Genomic DNA, 13,244 nt, shown 5'->3' with positions numbered 1-13,244 from the left:
ACTGGTACGCCAAGACTGTGGGTTTGGTCCCCAGTCAGGGCACATACAAGAATCAACCAATGAATGCATTCATAAGTGGAACAACAAATTGATGCTTCTCTGTCTCCCCTCTCTCTTTAAAATCAATAAATATTTCTTAAAAAGTTACAGGAGAGGGAAGAAGACTAAAAAGACACAGAAACGCTCAAGATTGTAGTTTCAAGAGTCATCACATCCCAGAGGGCCTGTATATTACCTCAGAGGACTGGAAGTTAACATCCACAATACTGACCCGGTAAACATCAAAGTTCAGGTATATCCCATTTAATGATTAAGTGTTTTAGAAAGACTTCAATTCATAATGGTTAAAATGAAATCTACTACTTTAAAAGTGAGCTTCATGGAAAATCCATTCAGGTACTCCATTCCCTATAAATGCTAGAATATAGAGGCATGCAGACTACAATGGCAATGCATTTTCTTCATTTCTCTTTCACAATGCCACTCAGCTACTTGACATGTCCAGTTCCACTTCAAAGACTCCAATCTTTCTATTTGTTCCTAATAGTATTGCTATACAATCTCCTGTTTTTTAAACATGGTATTCATTTCGACTATCTTAACATAAATTTATATTCCAATCACTTTTCTTGGTTATAGGGCTGATAAATAATTGAGCTATTCTTTTAAAATTTGTTACACCCATGACTCAGCTACATCTATTCAATTTATCTGATCTATGGTTATTCACCTGGTTAAAAAGCAGGTACAGATGAGTCCCCCGCCCCAATAAACTAGCTCTCCAAGCTATAACTTTCATGGTCTGTAATTCCTACTGGTTTTAGCAGAAATAGCTAGCCATACCAGAAATAAACATCCTAAACCCCAACTTTACTAAATGCTACAGAACTTTGTGGATTAAACAAACACCAGCTTCCTAAGAAAAAGTGGGCCTTCCATATCAAGACTGAGCAGGATGGTGCTTAAGAAAAATTCTAGCTGGCCACAATGAGGGCACCAAAAATGCAATTCAAGAACATCCTCTGACTTTGAACCTAAAGCATTTCACTTTGAGTGTGAATTGGATACATTTCACTGATCCAGAATCAGCGCTGTGGTCTGAGACTGCTGGCCTCAGTAAGTCTCCTTTAAGGAAATCAGCTTTGTCATAGTTATGACCTGGTGCTCGACATTTGGGAGGATGAGAAATGCTTATTTTCTTCCACTGTTTTCTCATCAACCTGACTTTCCCTCCTCCTCCTTCATGCTGCATTCCCTCTCTTCTTGCCCAGGGGTAGCAAAAGCACTGGGAGGTTCTCTTCTGTCTTAGTTCTGGCCAACTACTAATAAGGCCTTTGCTAATCTATTACATTTGGATTGTTTGATGCTTTACTGAATGATATCTCAGCCCCCCCGCCCCCCCCCCCACAACCAAACATCTCATGCCCTCATGCTAAAGACCCATCTGGTGCCTCTTGAGCAGGCAAGCCATACGTGTTCTGCTGGTGCTGGCCCTATACCCCAGCACCATGATTTATACAAATGGCCATGCCATTCAAAGTCTAAGCAGATAAGGGACAAAACCTTTATCACCACCTCATATTAGCAGCATAAATAGCTGTCTCACTGAGAAAGTGAAATCTGACCAGCAAATGCTACTTTTTCAGCCCCAAAAGAATAGCCTGGGAAAACCAGAAATTTGCCTGAATTCTTGGAGGGCTGCAGCACAAGAGGTGTAAAGGAAGAAAATAAATAGTACATACTCCAAACAAAATGAGAGCAGAGGGAATAAGCAAAATAAATTAACAAAATAATTAAAGAACTAAGTGGGAGGTTGCCACCAGTCACGGTCCAGGTGGGGCTCATTTTGGGAAATAAATTTATGGTGCTTCAACCCTCCAACAAAGAAGAAAACCTCACTCTTCTGATCTTTCTGGTGCTTGGAGTGGACTCCTCACTGTTTACAACTCTCATTTCCAAGGGAAAAAAATCCAGCAAAGGCTCCAGCATACAGAGATTGGAAAAAGCTTTAAGACTAACTCAAGCACCAACCAGTTCCGTCGTGGCTGCCTCATGATCTCATCCTGATGTCAAACCTTGAGAACAAGATCATCCTATGAGATTAGGAATCGCGGCTCAGGGGCTGTAGTGGTCATGATAGTGACCTATCCACATGAAATGACCAATCCACTAGCCTGTCTGCTTTACAACACAATCCCATTTGCTTTTGGAGACTGAGTCTGTTGTTGATTTTTCAAGGCGGTAGCTCTTCTTTAAGAGGGAGCTTTCTCATTCATCTACCAGCAAACCAGTTACTTCTGATAGTTGTTGGAGCTCCAGTGAAAGGTTTGACAGCAATTTATATTTTTAGTATTAACATTTCATTTTTCAGGTTCTGATATCCCTACTTATTATAATAAATGTACATTTTATAGGGAAGTAATTACTTGTTGGTTGTAATGATGTTAGATCCCAGCCACCTGTCAACTTAAGATTTACAGGGAAAGGACATTATCTGTAATAAGCCACTAGGTCCTGAGGGTGTGTAGAAAGTCAGATGGGTGTGGACTTCAGTGACTGAAGTTGGGTTCTCCAAACACTGGCCCAAGTAGGACACTGACTATTGTGATGATTACAGAAGAATGTGGTCCCTTTTCACCCTAATTCTCACATACTCCTAGCTTCTTGTCAAACCAAATTATTCCAAGGCACCTCCTTTCCCTGCACCTGATGTTTTCAAAGCTTGGTCCATATGCCTTCTCTTCTGTGACACTTACACAGTCAACCATGGCCACATATGCCTCCATCATGGACCAGTACATTGCCTGGAGGCCATGGGCTCCCACTGACCTATATAACCTTGTCAGCAGGCTAACATCATGTTTGAAGTCCCAGAAAGTATTCAAAATTTATATGTTGATAAACTAGGTAATGAGCAAAAATGAAAAACAAAAAGTCTACAAGCAGAGACTCTATTCCACACCTCAGAAACATTCCAACGGTGAGAAGGACTGGGATGGTGACTTGAGGTCAGAGTCCTAGATATGAAGCTAACTGCATATTAAAATCTGGCAACACTTTCCCAGGAAAAGAGGAAAAAATACAGGAGAATTATGAAAATTTCTGTATAGGTAAATTCTCTTATAACCAATTTATTCCCTGCCCCCATTGTATAAGAGATTTTCTTAGCTGAATTCACTTAAAACTCAACCCATCCAAATAACTACACCTTCACACTTACCTACACAGGTCAAAGTATCAAGGGAATCTTCAATACAGAAGGCTTCCAAGAACAAGATCTATATTTTAGATTCAAGCAAAAGAATGCCTGAACCACTGCAGTAAGAAGCTGCAGGAGAGGACACAGATTATTAAAGAGTAAGAGATTAAAAAACACATAACAAAATTTATTTGGCCTGAAAACTGATATATTTTCACAATGGAAGAGACACTCCATGATATAAGGAGTGAATTACAAACACACAATTGGAACACCTTAAAACATGAACAATAAAGAGAAAAAATCTTAACCTCCAGAGAAAAGGGGAAAAACACAAATCAGCTACTAAACAAACAAGAATCAAATTGATATGACTGCTCATCTGTAACAACGGTGCTAGAAAACAAGATAACATCATGACTGTGAAGGAAAATTATTTTGACCTGGAATGCAGTACCCTGCCAAACAAATATCCATGTATGAGGACAAAATAAAAATCTTTTTTGATGTCAGGGCTTAGAAAATTTACAACCTACAGACTTTTGCTGTAAAACACACAAAAGGATATACTCTAATAATACAGGAAGTAAATTCAAAAATGGAAAACATTTGGACACAAGCAACAGTGATAAAACTTACAGCTGTCTTATCTGCTAGTGCATGTAATTTTAAAAAATGACAGCTAAAGAAACTACACAAAAAGTTAAAACTCGTTTAACAGGAAAAAAAGGTGAAAGATATGAAAAGGAAACTCAAAGAAGATATACAAATGGCCATTAAGTCAAAACATTCTTGCTCACTAGTATCCATGTAAATGTAAATACAAGAAACAGTCTACAAACCACTGGTTTGGAAAAAATGTAACATCCAGTATTGGAGAAGATACTTTTGTTACATATAGCTAATGGGAAACAAAACCTTTTGGACAATATTTGGGAATATCGAATAACATTTCAAATTTGCACAGGCTCTGATTCATCAATTCTAAAATTCTAATCCTGTAATTTGAAAGAAATACCATACATGTGCACAAAGATTTAAATAGCGCCCATTCTACACAGCATTGTAATAACAAAAAAATAAAAATTAAAAAACTGTAAATAATCTTAATGTCCATTAACAGTACAGTATTGAGTAAATGATGATTCGCCCATAAAATAAGATACAGTATACGCAACCATTAGAAAGTCATAGACCTGTGCACACTGACGAAAATATATGTAAGCCACGCTGGGAGTTTTAAACAAAAATTTTGTAGCACTATGTTTTTTTTACGTAAAAATGTTAGACACGTCTATTTATGTGTGTAACCGTTCAGAGCCTGGAAGGACAGCCAACACGTTCACCCGTGGTTACTTCCCAATGTGGGGCAAAAATTATGGTCATTCTTTATTTCAGCACCTACCAACCCCAGGCCCTCAGGCCAGGCGGTCAACAACTCCAGTGCACGCGCTGCCGGAGGGCGCGGGGTGCCGGTTCTCAGTTTGGTTCGCTGCCGTGTGCCGTGCCGGGTGGAGTAGGCATTCAGGTTTGTGTCGATTTAAGTAGCTAATGTGTTACTCGTGAATAAAACACCTGGACGCGGGGAGGAAGAAATGCGCAACTAAGGGACTTAAGTGCCCACGCTGGTGAAGTCTCTGCACAGAACACACTCGCCTTCGGATTCCACTCCCCGAAACTGCTCTTGACTGCAGGTGCCAGGAGCCCAAGGCCCCTCCGCCTCACCACGACTCAAGGAGAAGCCCATGCTGTAATCATACCGGCCAGGGCTTAAAGGCGTTACCGCCTGGAGAAACCCCTAGCCCGGTGGGACCAAAGCGCACCAAGCGCTAGGCGTTCAAGGCTCGACGAGCGTTAGGCGATTAAATCTCACTCTCCCACGCCGCGCAAGGGGTTCCGTCCCCGCGCGGACTCTGGGTCTCGGGGTGCTAGTGCATGTCCGCCCCCGGATCCTGCTGCCCTTACCTCGCGAGGCGGCCGCCAGCGCCGACACACGCAGGCAACGTCCCCACAGCAACAGAGTCCGCAGCTCCCGCGCCATACCCGTCCTCCCGAGAGCCGCGCGCAACCACAAGCGCCGGAGGAACGTGAGGCCTTCCTCGGGCGCGGGGCGGTGACGTCACGGTCCGCGACAGGCTGTCCGTTCCGTTGCCTGCGCCGGCGGGTGGGAAGGGGGCGGCCTCCGTGGAACCCGCGGCACTGTCGAGCCTGGAGGCGGGAGCTCGGTGACCTTGTGACGCGCTGTCAAGGGCGAGGGGCTGAGTGCTGAGCTGCCGGGGTTGCTCCTCAGCCAGGTGGGCCTCAGTTTGTGCATCCCTAAAGTAGGGTAGGTGTTCGCACCCACCCGGGGGCGCTTAAAAGGACAGCAACAGGGTGGAAACAGTTAACGTCTCTAGAGTCTATAAACGCCCTGTAACATATAAAGTCAGTCTCTTCAAACCAAGTAAGGCCACATACCTAGGAGTGAAAGGGAAAATTTTAGGCTTGATTTGTCTACACCAAGACGTGAACTCAGAAACCAACCCCCACCAACAAAACTGGGCTATTCATTAATTCCATTTCTCTTACCCTACTGGAGGTTAAGAATCTATTTGGGGATTCAGACAAACTCCCTTTATCACAGCTACAAGCCAGGTAAAATACAGGTTCTCCGAGGTGGGGCCAAGGCAGCTCACCAAACGATTCTGAGGCACACTAAAGAGTCACTGCCACTCCCTAGCTGCAGTGGGCTCAGTGGACTGAGCCGTGGCCTGCGAACCAAAAGGTCACAGGTTGGATTCCCAGTCAGGGCACATGCCTGGGTTGCGGCTCAGGTCCCCAGTTGGGGGCGTACTAGTGGCAACTAATTGATGTATCTCTCACACAACAATGTTTCTCTCCCTTTTTCTCCCTTCTCCTCTCTCTAAAAAATAAGTAAATTAAAATCTTTAAAAAAGAAAAGACTCACTGCCAATTTTTTTTTCTTGAAAAAACACGTGGTCACTTAAGCCCTTTAGTTCCGCTTTTCTTCCTCTCCACGTCCAAGTTCTTTCATACAAATTGTTTCCTCCTTTAAAAAAAGACTCACTGCTACAATCAAATAATTGTACAAAAACCCCTCTCCCCCATTCTCTACACCCAGCTGGGTCATACAGTCCTGAATCAGGGTCCTCCAGTAGTTTCCCTTCACACTTAGAATCAATTCCAAGCCCCTCCACGTCCTGCATAATCTGCCCTCTGCCTCTCTCCCTACCTCACCATACTCCAGACATACCAAACCAGTTCCAGGCGTAGCCATTCCCAGGATGTTACTGCAGCTACTCTGGGGGAATTAAGGAGCCTCATCCTCACATTTCATTTGTTGTTCACTCCACTCAGAAAATCATCTTGCCTTGACTGGTGTGGCACAATGGCTTAAGCACCAGCCTGCAAACTGAGAAGTCACAGGTTCAATTCCTGGTCAGGACATATGCCTGGGTTGTAGGCCCAGTCCCCCGTTTGGAGTGTGTGAGAGGCAACCAATCAATGTTTCTCTCCCTCTCTTCCCTTCTCTCTGAAGATAAATAAAATCTTTAAAAAAATAAAATCATCTTTTGTAAGAGCTGACACATTGGACTAAGGGGCAATAGATCTAGCTTGGGGAGCCCTTTTATTTCAAGAAGGGAAGTGGAATTTGGCAAAGGGAACAGGGAAGCCCAGGCTTCAGTTAACACACTGTTGACCAGCAATTTTATACGAAAGCTATCCCGTATCTCACTGGCTAATTTTTCATAATTGAATATGAAAATTAGTCTAAATAAACTTCAATATACTTTATTTATACATAATGTATTGAAATAAAACTTTGTACATATCTTCTATATAACTTTTAATAACTTTTTGGTTGGCATTCACCTGCGTGCAATGGTACACAACAGGTTTTGCAAATATATCTAGTTTCTCTGCACTTTCCTTTTGAAGAGCATACTCTACATGTTCTAATTGGATTTTTCTTTATGCCAGTGACTATTTTTTCTAAAACGTGGTCTTTTAGTTTTCCTGAAAGTCTGAAAGGTGAATCCTTCTAACTTCAAGTAGAAATTGTTTTTGTCTCATGTCATTTTGTGGATCACTAAGTTCAACAGTTACACCAGAAATATTTGTATACAGTATTCCCTCACTTATCGTGGGTATTACGGTCTAGACACCTCCTCCCCCCGCGATAGGTGAAAATCCACGAAGTAGGAATCTTACATTTATTTTAGTATTTATATATATTTTAAGGCTTTATAAACCCCACATACTTTTAAACCATTCCCAGTCCCTTATTATCCTTTCCTGCACTTTTATAAACACTACTTATGTTCTTAAACATATTCTACACTCTTAAACCTACGTAACTTTAACAACATACGTACACAGTACTGCAAAATCCCGCGATATAGCCAAAAATCCGCGATAATTCATTAAGTATAACATTTTTTAAAATCCCGCAATACAGGGAGGCTGCGATAAGTGAACCGCGATATAGAGAGGGACTACTGTAATCCTCCAAGGCTGGTGTAGTGTCATTTTCTGTTCACTTGTCTTCAAAATCACTTTCACTATCAAATTTTATCACATTTCTTTTTTGCCGTTTTGGTGGTCTAATATCAGATTCTTAACTATCTTCCAACAGACTATCATCTTCCACATCACTGCTATGTACTTTAAAGTCACTCGGACAATCAGAAAAAGCATCTGTATATAATTCATTGAAAAATTCTTCACTGTCACAATGCACCATATTTGAAATTTTTGCAATACTAAAATTGTGGTAAACCCAAAATATCTAGAAAAATAATTTTTTATAATAAACATGATTGAACACGATTAAGAAAATGTTTACAAAATCCTGTATTATTCTCAGTTTTAAGAATTGTATAAGCTAATGCAAGCACAAACAAGTTAACTCATTATCAGTCAACAATGTTTGGGCTTGGGTTTATTCATGACCAGTCAACAATGTGTTAAGGATGAGAGTACTTGCTTGGCCAAGACAGGCAGGACCCAGGCTCTGTGGAGGACAAACCTACCAGGTTCCAGACACACTTACCAGAGACTTCTGTCCTCTCTTGGCCTGTGGCCTTCAGAGCCATACCCTCAGCCACAGATCCTTGTGATTCTATGTCCTCTGGTAGCCCAGGGAAGTATAGCTTTTTAAGGTGATCAGGGATCCAAGTCAAGTCTTAATGGGGTCATGGACAGACTTCAGCCCCTATGCACACAAGGAAAATGGAAGAAGGAAAAATAATTAGATTCATATATACTTGAATTGATGGAGACTACAGACTAGCTTAGAGAGAACAGAGAGAAGCAGAAGAGGAGAGGGGAGGTAGAGGGAGAGCCCCCCTGGGTCTCCTCACCACCACTGTGGCCACTATAAGGTTGCCATCCCTTCTCTAAATGTCATTGCCTTCCCCTTGAGTGAGCTGGGGGTCATGAAAAATGTCCACTGCATTATTCACAATAGCCAGAGGTAAAAGCAAACCAAGTATCTATCGCTAGTTGATTGGATAAACAAAACGCAGTCTATGTATACAATGGAATATTATTCAGACTTAGGAATTCTGACACATGCTTCAACATGAATGAACCTTGAGAACATTATAATCTTTCAAATAAGGCATTCACAAAAACACAAAATTGTATGATTCCACTAAGATGAAGCAGGTAGACATCAAATTCATAAAGACAGAAAGTAGAAGGGTGGGTGCCAAGGGCTGGGGGAGGGGGAAAAGGAATTTAGTGTTTAATGGGGACAAAGTTTCAGTTTTACAAGATGAAGAGAGTTCTGGAGAGGACGGTGGTGATGGTTGTACAACAATATAAATTTATTTAAAACCACTGAACCGTACAGTTAAAAATGACTAAGAGAGCTTCCAGGTTGGTGAATACATCCACATGCAGAAAGCATGGTACACCCTAAGGCCACAGGGACAGAAGCTCCTGCACTTAGGACCCTTCCAGTCCTCACCCTATGTACCTTCTCATCTGGCTGTTCATCTGTATCCTTTATCATATTCTTTATTTAATAAACTGGTTCTTGTGCCTGATACTTCAAAGGCCAACATTCAAAACATCATAGTTTGAAGTAAGAGAAGGTTTATTGATGAAGAAGGTGCCAGCTCGAGAAGATGGGAGTACCTTATGGCTGCTGCAAATCAATCTCTAGAGAGCTCAGAATTCAGGTGTCTTTTATGTAAAGGGAAGGCAAGAGCAGAATGTGGGAGTCTTGGTACTCGATCCCCATTTCTGGCAGAGACTTGGAAATGAACATCTTTGGATCCCATAGGTCCATTTCTTTCTGGGTTTGACATTTGCTCTCCAAGCCTTAGATTCTTGTGGACTGAGGACCAGATTCTTGTGGACTGAGGACCAGCAGCATTGATGTCACCTGGGTGTTAGAAATGCAGAATCTCAGGCTCCAGCCCTGACCTAGTGGATCAGAATATGCCTCTCAACCAGTTCCCCAAGTGATTTGTAAATGTAGTGAAGTCCGAAAATACTCCTTGCTCCTCCTGATTGTATTTGACTTTCACTTCAATCTTGGTCTCCCTTGTTACCTGGATTCCCTTGTTCAACTACTGAACCATTGACTATTGTCAAATATAGATGACTCCTGCATTCTCTGTACTGTCCCCAGGCTACAGAAAGCCAAGAGAGTGGAAATTTAAACAATGACAACAAATGAAACTGGAAAAAAAAATGATTTGGATGGTAAATTTTATGTTATGTAAATTTTACCACAATCAAAAAATTTTCATTTTTTTGTACTCCTGGACAAACGTCTCCCCTCAGAAGGCAATGTCCTGTAAGTTTCTAGAGGAAGAAAGCTCATAGCTGAAGGATACTTTTTGGCCTGAAAAGGTCCCAGGAATGATGCAATTCCCACCCCCCACTCACCCCAATTCTACGGATCCTCTTAAATGGCAGGTTACTTTTTGAAGCTAAAAGGTAGGGTTGTTAAGAAGAGAAACTCTCAGGTAGTCCTGCAGAAGCTGGGTGTTATCTGAAAGCTATTCTGTAATTGTCTTAGTGCTCAGGCCTCAGAAGCAAGGGTTTCCTCCAGCAGATGCAGACCTGCACAGACCTGGTCTGGGAGAACGGCAGCTGCAGGGTGGGGGCTTCTGGCCACAGCTTCAGAGATAGTAACTGTCCCTAGATTTCTGAGGCATCAAAACTTTCAAATTCAGAGAAGCAACTAATGGCCAGGTGGCACCTGCAAGGTTTTGCATGTTCCTTAAAGTTCTTTTCATCCTCTACAGGACTTTGATGCCGGCTCAGCATGGGTTGGAACTCAGAAACCTAGTATTTTGCTGATTTACTTAACAACTATCCCCTTATGTTAGATGAATATCAGTCCCCTGCCAACTTCAGAGACCTCCAACAACAGCATAGCTAGATCTGGTGGGAACCCAAGCCCTGATGCCCCACTTGCACACTTGCCAACAGTGAGATTTGGCCAGCAGCAAGGCCTGCGGCCCTTCATGGAGGCCACTTAGCAGGACCTGACCTGGAACTTACTAGAAGATTTCTAATTTCACTGTATGACTGAAGCTTTATCTCCAAACTGCCATTCTGCTGTGCTAGTGGCCACTTTTAATTCTACCATCAAGGACACTGGGAATGTCACAAGTTGATTACACAGACCCCTACCTGTTTAGGGGTGAATAGACCTAAGGTCTTTCTCCCTTTTCATTCTCTACAGCATCAGCAGTCAATCTAGACCCCTCTAGGCGATTCCCTTGGCCACCCACTAGCCAGGTGACCCTTGGCAACCCCTTCTCCTCTTGGTGCCCTTCCACTGTGGATGTCTGTGCTCCCTGCAGGAGGGGCAGGATGGGCCATCCTGGTGGGCTTCCAGCCTCCCTATCTAGCGTGATAAATGGAAGACAGAGCTGAGTCCAGACAACCATGAAATATCATTGGCAGGGTCTTCTCTGAGCAACTCTGGCTCTGGGGAAGGCAGGGTGGAGGAGCTGGAAACCTGCCCCCCCCACCACCGTGTTTATTCCTGGAAGCTACTGCAGGGGGAAACCACTCGGTGAACTGGCCTTGATGGTATGTTTTGAAAGATACCTTCTGTCCTGACAAAGAGCTCGGACCACAGCTTTTTCCCAGCTTGTGGCTGAGGCGTCGGGAGAAAAAAATGTCCACCAAACCTCAAGCCTATTGCATCTATTGCTTATGAGGAGACAAATGAGAATTGGTTTGGTCTGAAAGACTCTACAGGGTGAAAAAGCAACTTCGTTCCATGTATGCTTGCATGCATGTGCATGTGGGTGTTTGGCCAAAGCCGATGGCCCTGTAATTCCTATAGTCACCATTCTTACTCCAACACTTGGAGGGAGCAGAGAGGCTGCCTAGGAAGGTCTGGCCTGCTGCTTTCAACATGGCTTCCTGGGGGCTGCGGGGCCCTTCTCTCAATGTCTGTGCTGGTGAAGCCCTGCAGTGCCTGGCGTCAGACCCCAGCAGGCAGGTGGTATTCGCAGAGCTTTCCTTGCTGAGACCATGTCTCCTCAGGTATGAAGATAGTCCTCTCAGTCAGGGTTCTCTGGTCCAGTGGGGAATCAGGACAGGATGAAAATGCAGATCATTGATGTTGTCCCTGAAGGTGCCAAGGCCCCCTGGGCATGGGGCAGATGGTGCCATGGTACACCAGCGTCAGATAGGTCTCTTTTAAGAGTGGTGGGTGCTGTGCCTACAGTTCAGGAGACAGGAAGGTTGGGACCAACCCGACCCTTGCCCCACGGAGTCACATCACCGAGAAGACTGGCCAGGGCGAGGCTCCCCTCCTGTTTCTTTGGAAAAGCAAGCAAGACGTGACTCTCGTCTTTATTTTCCTCATAATCTGCATTTTTACAAATGCACTTCGCAGTCAGGGCTCTCCCTGCACTCTGTCCCAGGGCAAACAAAACATCGGACACTCTTCCCAGGTAACTCAGGGTTTTAAGCCCCATGCGGCTGTTCGCAGCCTGGGTTCTGCCCAACTCCTGTCCCATCCAGAGGACCTCAGGCTGCCCGTGGTCCTGTCACATTCTTATTCAGGGATTTGAGGAAGGCAGGAGACCCATGAAGACAAAAGGGAACAGGAAGTTCTGTTTCAGAACAAATGCTGTGAAGGAGGCCGAAGAACCATTTAACCAACCCCCCTCAATAAACCCACCTTTATCGAGAACATTGAGATGAAGGCAGTTTCAAAATCAAGCTGTTTTTATTTTTAATTTTAATTTTAATTTTAATTTTTATGGTACCTTGTAGACTCACTTTGCAAAGTGTAGATTGAGGGCCAGAAGCAGAGGCTTCAGCTGGCAGCACGTTAGAAACTTGGAAACTCAGTCCCCTCCCCCGCCCCCGATTAACTACTGAATCAGTATTTAGCAAGATCCCAGATAATCCCTATGCACATTAGAGTCAGAGAAGCACTGTCCTGAGGAACACATGGCAGTGTAAGGAGAATGTGTGTGCTTCCTGAACTGTGGAGCACTGTGCAATTCTTGACCCTGATGAAAAGCTATCTTCCTTGTTCCCAGCACAAACTAGGTTCCATGCCCTGGCTGTGAGCCTACCACCATCTAGCACCTTCCTCCAGTAGTTGTCTGTCTCTATTGAGTGAGTTCTCCAAGGCTTGTATCTCAGAGCCTAGGGTTTGCTCAGTAGATGTTTGCTGAGTGAAAAAACTCAAGAAAGCTTGCTTACTTGAACTCAAGTGTCAAGCGTTAGGGACAAGTGAGGATGGGCCTCCCTCAAAACTCAGAGGGCTCTCCTTACAGAGCTCTTACTCTCACTGATGATACCTGTATGGCCCCCAACTACTTCGCTTCCCTGCCCCTTTCTATTTCCTAGCTTTGGGAGCACAGCCATGATGCCAGTATCTAGGCCCCAAGACTCTCCCTTCATCAGTAAACCTCCCGCCACTACTTGTGCAGAAGCACATGAAAAACCTTCTTTCTTCTGTGGACCCCCAATGTATGCCGTGATGTGAGGGGTCCTGGGTGGGTTCAAAGAGGACAAGGGTCCTGGCACAGGGAGCCTGGAAGGTCTA

The 13,244-nt window shown here is 43.8% G+C and overlaps 1 protein-coding gene across 1 annotated transcript in view; it reads right to left on the bottom strand.

The window, feature by feature from the left end:
- The window catches only part of TRAP1 (TNF receptor associated protein 1), a 63,713-nt gene extending 58,410 nt beyond the window's left edge, over positions 1–5,303 (bottom strand). The window contains exon 1 of the mRNA XM_090277123.1: positions 5,165–5,303. Within this exon, the coding sequence (XP_090133249.1) occupies positions 5,165–5,240 (76 nt within the window). The 5' untranslated portion in view covers positions 5,241–5,303. The remainder of the gene's footprint in view (positions 1–5,164) is intronic.
- Between the last annotated feature and the right edge of the window lie 7,941 nt (positions 5,304–13,244).

Source organism: Furipterus horrens, unplaced genomic scaffold, assembly GCF_987537825.1.
Source record: "Furipterus horrens unplaced genomic scaffold, mFurHor1.1.pri manual_scaffold_5, whole genome shotgun sequence".
Lineage (NCBI taxonomy): Eukaryota > Metazoa > Chordata > Mammalia > Chiroptera > Furipteridae > Furipterus > Furipterus horrens.
This window is presented reverse-complemented; position numbering and strand designations above follow the sequence as displayed.